The 13,605-nt window shown below is 40.7% G+C and overlaps 1 protein-coding gene across 1 annotated transcript; it reads left to right on the forward strand.

The window, feature by feature from the left end:
• The first annotated feature begins 126 nt into the window (after window positions 1–126).
• Window positions 127–13,495, forward strand: LOC109003916. The gene is made up of 6 exons (XM_018982257.2): window positions 127–559; window positions 744–936; window positions 3,235–3,321; window positions 10,205–10,591; window positions 11,494–11,644; window positions 12,376–13,495. The coding sequence occupies exons 1-6, from the start codon at window positions 489–491 to the stop codon at window positions 13,080–13,082; spliced, it is 1,596 nt and encodes a 531-aa protein (XP_018837802.2). The 5' UTR covers window positions 127–488; the 3' UTR covers window positions 13,083–13,495.
• Window positions 13,496–13,605: the final 110 nt, after the last annotated feature.

Genomic DNA, 13,605 nt, shown 5'->3' on the forward strand with positions numbered 1-13,605 from the left:
TAATTTGATTAATTAAGAAATCGCATGAAATACCGCTAGGGGCACTACCGTCATTTACTCCTCCAGATTCTTTGTAGTTTGTTTCCCCGAGGGGCTCAACAGCGGCTGCAGTATCCGCGGGTTTTCTTTTTGACTGGGAACCCCTCCCACCTATTTTTGTCCAAATTCCCTAAGTAGCGCGTGTTCTCCACGCTTCTCAACGGTTACTCTTACGCTCTCCTTCTCTTCTACTCTCCTCTTTCATTAAGAGTCTTAAGACTTCCCTCCCTTCCTCCGCGCGATCTCTTTCTCTCTCTGAAACCCATTGTAGTATCTATATAAGGTTTTAGTGTTTAGGGTTTAGAGTTTTGGCTAATTTTTCAGTTATTTCCCTTTAATAGGAAGATTTTTCTTCTGGGTTCGGTGATTTTCGCGCCATTGTTTTACTATTACGCCAGTTTTAGCTGCTCGTAACATGTCATTGTTTTACCACAACAACAACAAGAAGAATGTTTGAAAAAACCAAGAAGGTCATGAAGGGCTCCGTCAGTGAAGAAGACATCTCCACTCTCCTACAAAGGTCGTCACCATCTTTCTATTTTCTCTACAATTCTGAGATCGTGTATTTATATGTATGTTCGATTCTTTTCGGTGATAAGTTGTCGTGGGAATTTGTTTTCTATTTTGTGTCCCTGTAATTTGGGGGTATTTTGAGGGGATAGGACTTTAAAATTGACATGGTTGAAGGTTTTGGGGCTTTTCAGGTATACGGCGACGACAGTGCTTGCACTGCTTCAGGAAGTGGCGCATTGCCCTGATGTTAAGATCGATTGGAACACGTTGGTGAAGAATACTTCAACTGGGATTTCTGATGCTAGGGAATATCAGATGCTATGGCACCATTTAGCCTATCGCCACGCTTTGCTCGGTAAATTGGAATATGGGGCATCTCCTCTGGTAAGTATGTAAATGGGCCTTTGTCCTCAATAAAATTTTGTTTATCAATAAAAAAAAGTATGCTGCTTTGATTTTAATGCATACCTTTTCATGATTTCCTTGTATTGCTAAACTAGCAAGCATGCATAGGCCACGCTCTTGTATATGTCCCCTATACTCGGGCCTTTGTCTATTTTATGCTCAATAGAATTTTGTTTATCGATAAAAAGAAAAGCATGATGCTTTTCCTCGAATTTCATATTCATTTACTAACTACATTTTTATGAATCTGTATTTCAGTATTTGAATGCTGAAAACAACTTGCTTGGTGTCGTGGTTTGTTGTGGTGAATATATGACGGCTAATAATAGTCAAGTTATATGCAAAAATATTATTGCATACTAGCTATTTGGCACATGCTACATGGCTAGATGATGCTTTAAATATGCCTTGAAACAAATTGGTTGATGCAGTGGTTAGCTGTGATAGATTTATGAGAAAACAGATATATATGACAGCTAATTGTAGGCAAGCTATATGCAAAAGTCAAAACTATTATTGCATACCAACTGTATTGGCACGTGCTACACACCTAGAAGATGCTTTAAATTTGTTACATGTTCCAAGGATTGTGGAAATCCTTGGAACATGTGTTTTTGGGGGTATCATGTTTTTGGGTATTGACATTTTGTTTACTGGCACCGGGTGCCCGGAAACAAAGTCCCCACTAATCCTGAGGGTGTACGGTCCCTTGTCAAGGAGTTTCCTGCAAGTGAATTTTGGGTAATTTAGGGAAATCCTCCTAGTCCGATGGTCCCTAGAAATTGTTTGCCCCAAAAGGTTCGGACCTTAGACCTTTTTTTTTTTTTTTTATAAGTAAAAATATTGTATATATCAAAAGGAGAAACCAAGTACATTGAATGTATACGAGAAAACACATTGCCCAAAATGACCCAACAAGCCCCTAATAACCTTAGACCTGGAGAGAGCATACCACTAAGACCAAGGCTCTTACCACTTGAGCCAACCCCTAGGGGTTCACCTTTTGGACACATTATTTTTTTATAAGTAATAAGAGATTTTATTAGAAACGAATGTGTAGGCGAAGCCCGTGTACACAAGAAATATACAAAAGAAAACATCTAAATACATTCTAGAATACGGAAATTGACATCAGAAAATCATGAACTGAGGATCCGTTATTCCCTAAAGCTGAAAACCAAAACAACAAGGAATGCACAAAAAAGTTCCAGATTTGTTTAAGAGAGTGCTCTTAGTCATTAAAGCACCACTCATTCCTTTCCATCTAAATGCACCGCATAAGACACAAAGGAGTCATCTTCCAAGCCGCACCCACTTCAGAACAACCATGAAGCCCGTTCCAACACGCAAGAAGGTCAACCACTCTCAACGGCATCACCCAAGCCAAGCTGATTCTGCGAAAAATGCCATTCCACAAAGCCCCTGCCACCTCACAATGCAAGAGAAGATGATCCACGGTTTCTCCATTCTTTTTGCACATGAAGCACCATTCCATAACTATAATACCTCACTTCCTTAAATTATCCAGCGTCAAGATTTTCCCAAGGGATGCAATCCAAATGAAAAAAGCCACTTTGGAAGGCACATGGGAAAATATATGCATTCCAAATGAAAAAAATCTATTCTTTCTCTATTTTCAAACGTGGCTTACAAAAAGCAAGATAGTAATAGATTTAGCCTATGAATTAATTTGTTAGAGTATCATGCAACATGACAATCAAGTGATCAATCTGTTACATAAAATTTAAGAATAGCATTTTATTTAATTCTCTTGTACTTCAAAAAATATAACCATGATATATGATAGCTATAATCAAAATAAAGTACTTGGCCAAATTAAAATATGCCCAAAAGAAAGAAAGCACAAAGAATGAAGGTATTGACTTCCATGCTAACGTATTCAATACAGTGCAATCCTAAATAATATAATCATCCGCATCATTAAGGATATGACCATCATCATTATCATTAAAAGTATGTAACCCTCATCATCTTTCGAATCTATATCATCTAAATTAATTGTCCAGACTTGGGCTTTTACTTATCAAAAAATTAATTGTCCAGACAAATATTAAGAGTTAAAACTGATATTTTATAATTTTTTTATAAAATAAAAAGTGTGCCTCTTGCACTTTAAGCTCTCTGAAAAAAGCACACACAAACAAACAAGTTGTATTATCATTGTTACACTTATCTTAAATGCTTCTCACATGCTTGGCGTATGCTTAAGATATATGTATATTATCATTGTTACACTTCTCTTAAATTTGATTGCAGGATGATGATAGTGATTTAGAATATGAAGTTCAAGCTTTTCCCACAGTTAGCAGTGAAGATTTGACAGAGGCTGCAGCATGTGTGAAGGTTGTTGACTAAATTGCATACTAATTGACTAATTTCCTTCTTATTTTGTATTTTCTGGGTTAACTCCTTAGTTGGAGTGGATTGGAAAGATGAATTGACAATTTCTATTTTGAAGAAATTGCGTTTTGCGCATATAAATTACCATTGGCTTTTCAATTTGCACCCAATGGTTGTAATGGTTAGATTGTCTTGAAGCGAAGATTTGTACCTCAAAAAAAATTGTATGATTATCTGGCATTTTCTCTCCGTACATCTTCTCTCGATGATGGAAAACAAATACTTGTTCCCTCCGCTGAGTTTGGGTGGTCTGTGACTGCATTATACGACTGAGCTCTGGGGTGTGGTGTGCTTAGGATGGGTTTTTCAAAGGACATTGCGATAGAATAAAAAAAAAAATTCATTTGTGAAGGAGGGGGGTCTCTTGGTTATTACAGAGAGAAGCTGGAGGGTGGTGACAAAGTTGGTGCTGGGACTTTCAACGGTGCAATGGCTGGCAAAGGCATTGGAGGTTTGCATGAAGGAAGAAAAGAGAGATTTCTTCACTACAGTCAGGGAAGGCAGTCGTAGCTTTATTGCGCAGTGCTATTCGAATGGTTGCGCCGCTATATCATGGTGGTGGAATATGGTGGTGGTGGTAGGAGGAACTTTATTTTCGTTCCTGAGGAGGGCAGAGTGTGGAAAAGGATGGGGGAAGCATTGTGGGAGTTTATTCATGAAGGGAGGGCCACTTACAGTGTCGGAACACTGAAGAGACCACTGGTGGTGAAGGTCCAGCCGCAACCTCACTCCTACAGGGAGGCGCTGATGGTGGAGCAACCGCATGAATTTCAAAAAGGGGATGGCGGCATGGAAGGGAAGAGAGGTGTTGCTACTACGTTGGGTAACTGACATGGTTCGGCTCTGACAGAGATTTCCGTCCAGAATAGTAGCAAGGTGGCAGTGGCAGACCTGTAGGTGGCGTGGCAGAGGGGGGAGTCCTTAGTACTCTGATTGACGTGAAGGCTCAACCCAATATTTTACAGAATAAGGTGGATTGGCTTATAAGGGAGAAGGTGGGCTTGGAAAGAAGCGGGCCTTGTGTGGGCTTGAGTGTGGGAACAGGTAACAAGGGCTTGGCCTGTTAGCTCAAGGCCCAAGTCAGTTGGGCGCTGTAAGGGAAGCTCCCTTGTCTGGGCCCCAACTCGTGGGTAAAAAAAAGGGGATGGCCTTAGACTTAGCCAGTTGAGCCCCTTCTCATATGGAGGATTCGCAAGGGAGGTGACCGTCGGCCCACCACCAACGAAAACCTCGTAACCTTGTCGGAGAAACCATCGGGTGCACTGCGACTAGCTGTGGGACCATCGACGGTGACCCAGAAAGCCCCAGCAATGGTGGTGGAGCTGTTGGCAACGATGCATAATGGGGAAACAGAGGAGATCCCACCATCGTCTGTCGTATTCCCGTTTCATTATGGCCAGAAAACGCCGATAAATACCCTGGAAGCACCAGGAGATCACAAGGAGGGGATGAATTTCTCTGGGGATGGTGTCGAGGATGTTGTAGAAGGGCTATCTCAGATGCTAAATCCTATCAGTGGTAGTGACGTGGGGATAGTTCCTGAAACACAAATAATAACTCCAATCTCTGGCAACGACGAGGAGTTCAATGTGGATACTGTGGTCTAATGGGAGAGCAGAAATCTGTTTGGGGAGGAGGAGAAGGGGATGTCATCGAATTCGCAATGGGTTCCTAGAGAAGGGGAGCTCATTCATTTGAATTGTATGCTACCAAATGAGTTCAGTGTGTCTGACTGGGTGCTCTGAAGGGTAAAGGAAATTCAACACTATGTGAGAATGGAGTGTGTGGGTTTCGAGGAGCAGTTTATGGCTCTTCTCACTGCCATAGAGGTGGGTCGCTCTTAGTCTAAGAAATCTAGGACCAAGAAACAGTGGGAACTTAAGAGATTTAAATGGTCGTTGAACTATGAGGGGCAACTCAAGTCGTGATAGATCCAGAGGGAAGGGGATTGTATCTCCTTTATGAAGCCGAAAATTGTGTCTTGGAATGTCCGGGGGTTGAATGAGGCAAATAAGTGTCTTCGTATAAAAAACTTGCTTCGGGATTGGAGGGTGGACATAGTACGTTTACAAGAAACTAAACTGAAATTGGTTTCCATGAAAGTTGTGCGAAGTGTTTGGAACTGTCTTTATGCAAATTGGGTCTATCTTGCATCGATGGGGCTTCGGGTGAAATTTTAGTGATGTGGGATAGAAGGGTGGTGGAGAAAATGGATGATTTTGTTGGGGAATACATCGGCCTGCTCCTTTAAAATTGTGGAAGATAATTTTTTGTGTGCTTTTGCAGGTATATATGGGCTGAATGATGACAGTATCATAAGACTATTATGGGAAGAATACAATAGCTGGTGGGACCTCCCCTGGTGCATAGGTGGAGATTTTAACATCATAAGGTTTCCTAATGAAAGATCCGGAGACAGCCGGATGCGTCCAGCCATGATAGAATTTTCAGCATGTATTTTTTACTTGAATTTGGTGGATCTTCCTCTCATGGGAGGCCCCTTTACTTGGTCCAATAATCAGATGTGATCTCAGCTGGATACATTCTTAATCTCCCCGGATTGAGAAATGCATTACCCGGAGGTGTGTCAGAAGAGATTGCCTCGCCTTTGCTCGGATTATTTTCCCATCTTGTTGGATGGTGGTGGTATCTAAGGCGGTAACCGTTATTTTAAGTTCGAAAATGTGGCTTAAAAGTGAAGGTCATCTTATCAATTTCATGGCACCCCCTCTTACATACTTGTAGGCAAACTAAAAGCTCCAAAGAATGATTTAAAGTTTCGGAACTCTCAATCTCTTAGAGACATAGGGGAGCGAAAGAAGACCATGGTGGAGGAGCTACAGGTGTTAGAGAGGATACTTGAGGATAGAGTCCTTTCCCCAGAGGAATTATCGCAAAAGACAGAGCTGGCTTCAGAGTTGGAGAGAGTAATTTCTCTAGAGGAGATCTCTTGGTGTCAGAAATCACGAGCATTATGGTTGAAAGAAGAAGGGGACCGAAGTACAAAGTTCTTCCACAGAGTAGTTAATTCTCATAGGAGAAATAATACCATTGAGATGTTGAACATCAATGGCATAGACTGCATGGAGGCTCCTGTGATTCAGGATCTTGTGGTGGACTTCTTTGAACAGTTGTTTATAGAACGAGAGGGGTGGAGGTCAAAGCTTGATGGACTTGATTTTGACTCTATTGAGCCACAAACACCGTCATGGTTGGAGAGACCTTTTGAGGAAGTGGAGGTCTATGATGTAGTAAGAAAAATGGTTAAAGACAAAGTACAAGGTCCAGATGGCTTTTCAATGGGATTTTTCCAAACTTGTTGAGAGGTAGTGAAAGAGGACATTATGAATGTGTTTCAGGAATTGTTCTCAATTGGGAAGTTCGAGAAAAGCTTAAATACTACTTTTATTGTGTTGATCCCGAAGAAAATTGGAGCATCAGAGGTGAAAGATTATAGGCCCATTAGCCTCATTAATGGGGTGTACAAAATTATCTCCAAGGTGCTCGCAAACAGGTTAGGGGAGGCTTTGGGTAAAATAATCACGAAGCCACAAAATGCATTTGTAAGCGGTTGACAAATCCTGGACTCATTTCTTATAACCAATGAATATTTTGATAGCAGATTAAAGGTTGGTATTGCAGGGATTTTATGTAAGCTAGATATGAAGAAGGCATATGATCATGTTAACTGGGAGTTCCTTTTTTATTTTCTAGAGAGATGTGGTTTTGGGGAGATGGTGTACGTGGATCAGATGGTGCATCTCAACAGTAAGGTTCTCAATTTTGATTAATGACAGCTCAATTGATTTTTTCAGCAGTTCTCCTAACCTAAGACAAGGAGATCCGTTGTCCCCACTTCTCTTTGTCATCATCATGGAGGCCCTTAGTAGGATGCTATCGGCCGTGGTTATGAACGGTTTTGTGGCTGGTTTTTCGGTAGGTGATCCCAATTGGGGTCTTATTACTATATCTCATTTATTATTTGCAGATGACACACTAATGTTTTGCGAGGCAGATCAAAACCAGCTAAGGGCATTGAAGGCACTTTTACTTTGCTTCGAAGTAGCATTAGGCTTGAGAGTGAACTTCAATAAATCAAGAGTTAGTGCTAGTTGGGAACGTCAGCAACACTCGGCAATTGGCCAGCACACTTGGGTGTAAGGTCGCTTCTCTTCCCATGAAATATTTGGGATCGCTGTTGGGTGCTGCCTCACAGGTTTTATTAATTTTGGATACAGTTATCGAGAAGATAGAACGAAGATTGGCAGGATAGAAGAGATTGTACTTGTCGAAAGGAGTCTGGATGACTTGAATAAAAACTACTCTCTCTAACTTATTAACATATTTTTCTGTCTTTATTTCCAATTCCAGCTTGTGTGGTGGCACAAATTGAAAAACTCCATCATGATTTCTTATTGAGTGGGATGGGGGACGAGTTCGAATTCCATATTGTCAGTTGGGACAAGGTGTGCATGCCAATCTCTTCAAGTGGGTTGGGGATAAAAAAATATGAGAACTTTCAATTGGCCTTACTTGGGAAATGGCTATGGAAATATAATATGGAACTGGAAGCCCTATGGAAATTGGTGGTTGATTGCAAATACGGAAGCTTGTGTGGTGGTTGGTGTACTAGAGAGGTGAATGGGGCATATGAAGTGGGGGTTTGGAAGCACATTAGAAGAGGATAAGAGTGTTTACTCGCCATACTAAATTTGTGCTGGGTGCGGGTACACGGATAAAATTTTGGAGGGACATATGGTGTGGGGAGGAGGCTCTAAAGGATTCTTTTCCATCCGTTTTCCGGGTGGCATGTGATCAAGAAGCTTCAGTGGTAGACCTCATGGTTCGATCGGGGGACCAAGTCTAGTGGAATGTCACCTTCAATAGAGCGGCCCAAGATTGGGAAGTAATAACTTTGAGGCTTTTTTCAGCCTAGTGTATTCCGTGAAGCTGAATGGGCAATGAGCCGATAAGCTGTGGTGAATATCTGTAGGTAAGGATGCATTCTCAGGTCGATCCTTCTATGAGTATCTTACACATTTATCGAATACTCAATTCCCATGAGAAGACTTTGGAGGAATAAGGTGCCCCCAAAGCGCTATTCTTCACTTGGACAGCTGCCCTGGGCAAGATTTTGGCAACGGATAATCTAAGAAAGCGTTGGGTTGTTATTCTAGATTGGCGTTGTATGTGTAAGAAATCTGGTGAGACAGTGGATCATCTCTTACTACATTGCGAGACAGCTAGAGCCTTGTGGATTGAAGTGCTTAGTCGAGTGGAGTTAAATTGGGTAATGCCACAATGATTGAGCTATTGGCCAGCTGGACACTCCCGGGAGGTGCTCCACGAATCAAAGCCGTGTGGAAGATGGTCTTTATCTGCATTATGTGGTGCATATGGCGAGAGCGTAACGATCGAACATTTGACGATAAGGAGCGAACACCTTAGGAGTTTCGATCTATATTTCCGTACTTTATTTCTTTGGGCCATAGCTATAAACTTTAATGGCCTAAATCTACACGATTTTCTAGTTTCCACTACTGCGACCTAGATAGGTTTTTGTCACTTGTGTACTTGGGCTACGCCTATCCTTCTTAATAATATCGTTTACTTGTATAAAAAAATATAAAAAAATAAAAATTGTAGTTTTTGTAGTTTAAGGTGCAAATAAAAAAAAACAGTGGTAGTTTGGGGTGCAAAATATAGTTTACCCTTGTATTTTTCACTCTTGGATGGCCAATAGCTCTGCCATTTCTTTATAAGCAAGACAAAAAAATTTAGTCAGCTGAAAATATAGTGTTACCCTAGCATACAGGAAGTATACAAGAGATCCATGTAACTAAGAAAAGAGAAAAAGTGCTAGAAGATCTTGGAGAGAAGAAACTGAAAAATCTACATTGTTTTGGACCGCTATCCAATGAAGAGGGTATTGGTCAAGAGCCCTGCTTGTTCTTTGTTTAGAATATGCTTTCTTGACACTAAAACCTAGCATATAAACTAGATAGACATGAATAGGTTTCTTCGGGTAATTAGAAAACTGAATTCGGAAAATACTACTGTTAAGAAGAGGCTTTCCTAAGGTACGCTTAGGTGTTGCTCTTGTATATGTCCCGTATACTTGGGCTCTTGTGTACTCTTTTGATCAATAATAATTTGTTTACCAATCCAAAAAAAAAAAGAAGAAGAGGCTTTCCTAAGATATATGCACTATCTCAAGTAGGTTGAATAACTACCATTAAGTTGCTGATTCTGCTCTGCACAATTCTGCAATAAGTGTTTTAATATTCACATAAAGTTTCAAGCTTCAAGAATAAAGATTGTGGCCAAAAACTGGTATGCACATCAATTGAGGATTAAGAAGCATGCTGCAAAAGCTGTTCCTATCCCGACCTAAACCAAATTTCCCACCAAGTGTACGGGGTAAAATATGCCAGTTTGTAGATTGTAGGATCTCTGAATGTCATTATGCTGTAAATGGGTGCGGCTACAGTTGCAGTTTTGCACCAAGATGTACAGATCAGATATTTGTGATAATTTCGTTGTTTTTGTTGTATTGAGCATGGTTATCGTGGCTGTATGTGTTCAGCTTCCATCCATTTTGGTTAACTTCTGGAGTATTGTTTTTGATAGGCAACTTCTGGATGATTCCAAGAAGGCAGGACATTGAATCCTTTAGAATATGTACTTCAGTTTGTTTATCATGTTTTTTTACACATCTGCTGGGGATTCAAATTTTTTGTCCATCACGGCGCTTGAATTATTTGTTTATTTAACTGATTCATGGAATTTAAGTCCCTTGGTTTCTGAGAATGGTTGCTTCGTTCAGGTACTGGTTGCCTCTGGTTTACCAAGTGAGTCTAGTCTCCCAGCTAGCTCAATAGTTGAGGCTCCATTAACTATAAATATTCCTAATGGTCCGTCATCTAGGGCTTCTTCCGAAAATTTAGAAGCCACTTGTTCAATGCAAGGAACGAACATTACTGTTCCTGTTTCTCTTCAGAAACTGCCCCTTCCTGCAGCCACACCTGCTGAAGGATTGGATGCGAATGGATCAGCCAGTGGCAGCATGCCTACTCGTAGGAAAAGAAAGCCTTGGTCAGAGGCAGAGGATATGGAATTGATTGCTGCCGTGCAAAAATGTGGTGAAGGAAATTGGGCTAATATTTTAAGGGGAGACTTCAAGGGTGATAGGACTGCTTCACAGCTATCTCAGGTTCTTTACCATATGTCAATTAACCGTTTTGTAACTTTATGTTCTCCTTCTCTATGTGCTTTATTTCCCATCAATGCCATTTCTCCTGTCATGTAATCAATGGAATATATAGACTTAAATGCTCCATGTGTAACTATTTGATTAATGGTTCAGAGGAATTTTCTAGGATATAACCATTTCCTTGTGCATAACTATCATAAAGACAGGTGTTTGGAATCACCTGACCCCATCTGTGATTGATCAAGGAGTTTAATATTCCGTCCTATTTAACTGCTGGATTTTATCCATTTTACAATTCACATGCTCCATGTGGTCTAGCTGAACCACGTGGCTGTGGATCAGATGATGGCTAGCTCATTTATTAGGAAATTATTGGGATGTGCCATCTTTAGACAGGCACTAAGGACTCTACTGCAACAGGATGTGATTACCAAGGACTTTACCTAGGTGGTTTTGTCAATTGCCTTGATTGCATTTAGCTACTACCATATTAAAATCCGTTGTCATCTAGTCCGGTCAGGATGCCTGGGTTTCACCCAGTTTTCCCGGGTTCAAATCCCGGCAACGGAACTTTTACCCTTATTATTAGTTTTGATTACATCTGTGGATTGTCTGAAGGGTGGATCACAAGATAAAACTTAATCCTTGCATTTATCTCTTGGTGTTAGTTTTGTGATTATTTTTTTCCCTTAACTTTTTGGGTCTTTTTTTTACCTTTTCCCTTACCTTTATCCTACTAATAATCGGGGTAGTTTTCTGAACACGTAGGATGTAGTTTAATCTGGTGAAAGTATACCTGTCAATTCTTAGAGCTTGTCATTTGCACCTCTCTCTCTCTCTCTCTTTTGTGTGTTTTTCCCCTTCATATTCTACCAAAAGTTATATTTTTGCGACATATGCAGCGGTGGGCTATTATTAGGAAGCGACGTGGCAACTTGAGTGTGGGACCCAACTACTCTGGGTCACAACTTTCTGAAGCTCGGCGGGCAGCTCATCATGCAATGTCCCTAGCCCTTGATATGCCAGTTAAAATCTTAGCAGCAGCACGCCCTGGTAATCCCTTACTCCGTTTTATTCTACTTTTAGTTTATTGAAGTGACTGGGGAACAATATAACAAATAATCCTGGAGGACCTACTTGATTTATATGTCTGTTTCACTTTTATTGGATTTATTTGCGAGACTAAGATATTTATTTTTTCACCCACAATTATGAATCTAGACACTTGATGGGTGCATTACCTCTTTTGTGGAGAGAACACCTGTTTGAAAACCTACACTAGCTGTTTATCTGTTATCCCATAGGTTGTGGTGGGGGGTCAACGACAACTGTGGTTTTCAATATTAGCCATCTATGTCTAGATAAGGCCAACATTTCGAACCTTCTTTGGTGGTTGATCCAACCCTTAACTATGCTTGAATTGCGTGGGGATCTTATATTTCTTTTTCATTTGGAGAATTGTTTTATGGGTAAGATGTTCTATATCAATCTAAATATGGATCAAATTAATTTTTCTGGTAGACTGTTGGGATATGATTCTGACAAGGTGAGCGGATGATGTGTTCTGAGAGGACAAGACAAATGATGCGGTTCTTATAACCTATAAACTAGTACTACTTTACCTGGCTTGCAAGTCTACTAAGTTCTGCTGAACTTGACGGGATGATTATTACCATTTTCATGATTAGTTGCTTTCTATCTTTTGGTTTCAGATGTTTCGGATGCAGTTAATTTTTACCCATTTTGTTTAAAATTTGAATGATCTCTTCTTGAATTTTCACCAGCTGGCACAAATACACCCAGTAATTCTGTGCTTCCTCCTATAAGTACTGCCAGTGGCGTTATACAAGCCCAAGACCAGACTCAAGAAGGCTGTGACCCTACAAAATCCTCTCCGATTGGATCATTGGGTTCCATAGCAAAATCTCGAGTTTCCTCTATAAAACCCTCAACAAAGCCTACCATGGGTTTAGATTCTGCGTTGAGAGCAACTGCAGTTGCTGCTGGGGCCCGCGTTATCTCTCCATCAGATGCTGCATCATATTTTAAGGCTGCTCAAGCGAAGAGTGTTGTCCATCTCAAACCCACAGGTAGTTCTTCAGCCAAATTGCCGATGCCTAGCGGCATGTCACTTCAGCCAGAGACTCAAAGTAATGTACACTCTGTTTGTGCTGGCCCTGAAGCCAAACCATGTTCCCCTCATGCGGGCACCGTCACAAATATTGCTTCACATCCTGGTTCAGTACAGGTTGCCTTGGCCATAGTTCAGCGTACTCCATCCACTTTTGCCACATCATCGAATATGTCATCTGAAGATTCTGAACAGACTAATGCTCTTATCTCTAGTCTGTCCTCTGAAGTCCTGCCAACGCAAGAGGTTAAGACCACAGAAGAGACCAAAGTTTCTAGGCCAGTTTATTCACCCAAAAAAGAAGTTCTAGAAGATGGATCTATTGTTTATCAAAATGTAGAGAGAGAGCAAGTTAAATAAGATAGAGCCCTTTCACTGGACATGAAGGCAGAATTCAAGAAACAAAGGACTGATGTTAAAAATCCTGATGGTTCTTTGAACACGAAGACAGCAGAAAGCGATCTCATAGTCGTTGACAACCAGGCTGAGGCTAGACAAGTCGAAAATGATAACGTTATGATGGGTTCGCCAGTTAGAGGTAACAGTCATTCTGCTCTTGAGGTGAACTGTGAGAATCAAGGCATACATGAGAAATGCGCAGATTCATTAACAACAATATCAGATGGATGCGGTGAAAAGCTGGAAGTCCTGTGCAAAAATGAGGCTGCCAATGAGATTGAGGGGGAGGATAATGTCAAGTAATTTGTACAATTTGTAAATTTAGATGTTAAAAAATAGTGGAAATTAAATGGTGAAATGAATATCTTTGTCAATGGTGTAAATTTTTTTCACAAGTTACTTTGGAGATAATGGTATTGCTTGGAATGCAATGCATTTGAGCATTCAAATACAAATACAAATACAAATACACACGTGCGTGCAC

The sequence above is a fragment of the Juglans regia genome, chromosome 11 (assembly GCF_001411555.2).
Source record: "Juglans regia cultivar Chandler chromosome 11, Walnut 2.0, whole genome shotgun sequence".
Lineage (NCBI taxonomy): Eukaryota > Viridiplantae > Streptophyta > Magnoliopsida > Fagales > Juglandaceae > Juglans > Juglans regia.

Bases quoted from the DNA above. Each gene is read 5' to 3' on its own strand.
- LOC109003916 (XM_018982257.2), top strand. From the start codon at position 489: ATGTTTGAAAAAACCAAGAAGGTCATGAAGGGCTCCGTCAGTGAAGAA. The intron at 937-3,234 runs GTAAGTATGTAA...ATTTGATTGCAG, and splicing joins AATATGGGGCATCTCCTCTG to GATGATGATAGTGATTTAGA. The intron at 11,645-12,375 runs GTAATCCCTTAC...AATTTTCACCAG, and splicing joins CTTAGCAGCAGCACGCCCTG to CTGGCACAAATACACCCAGT.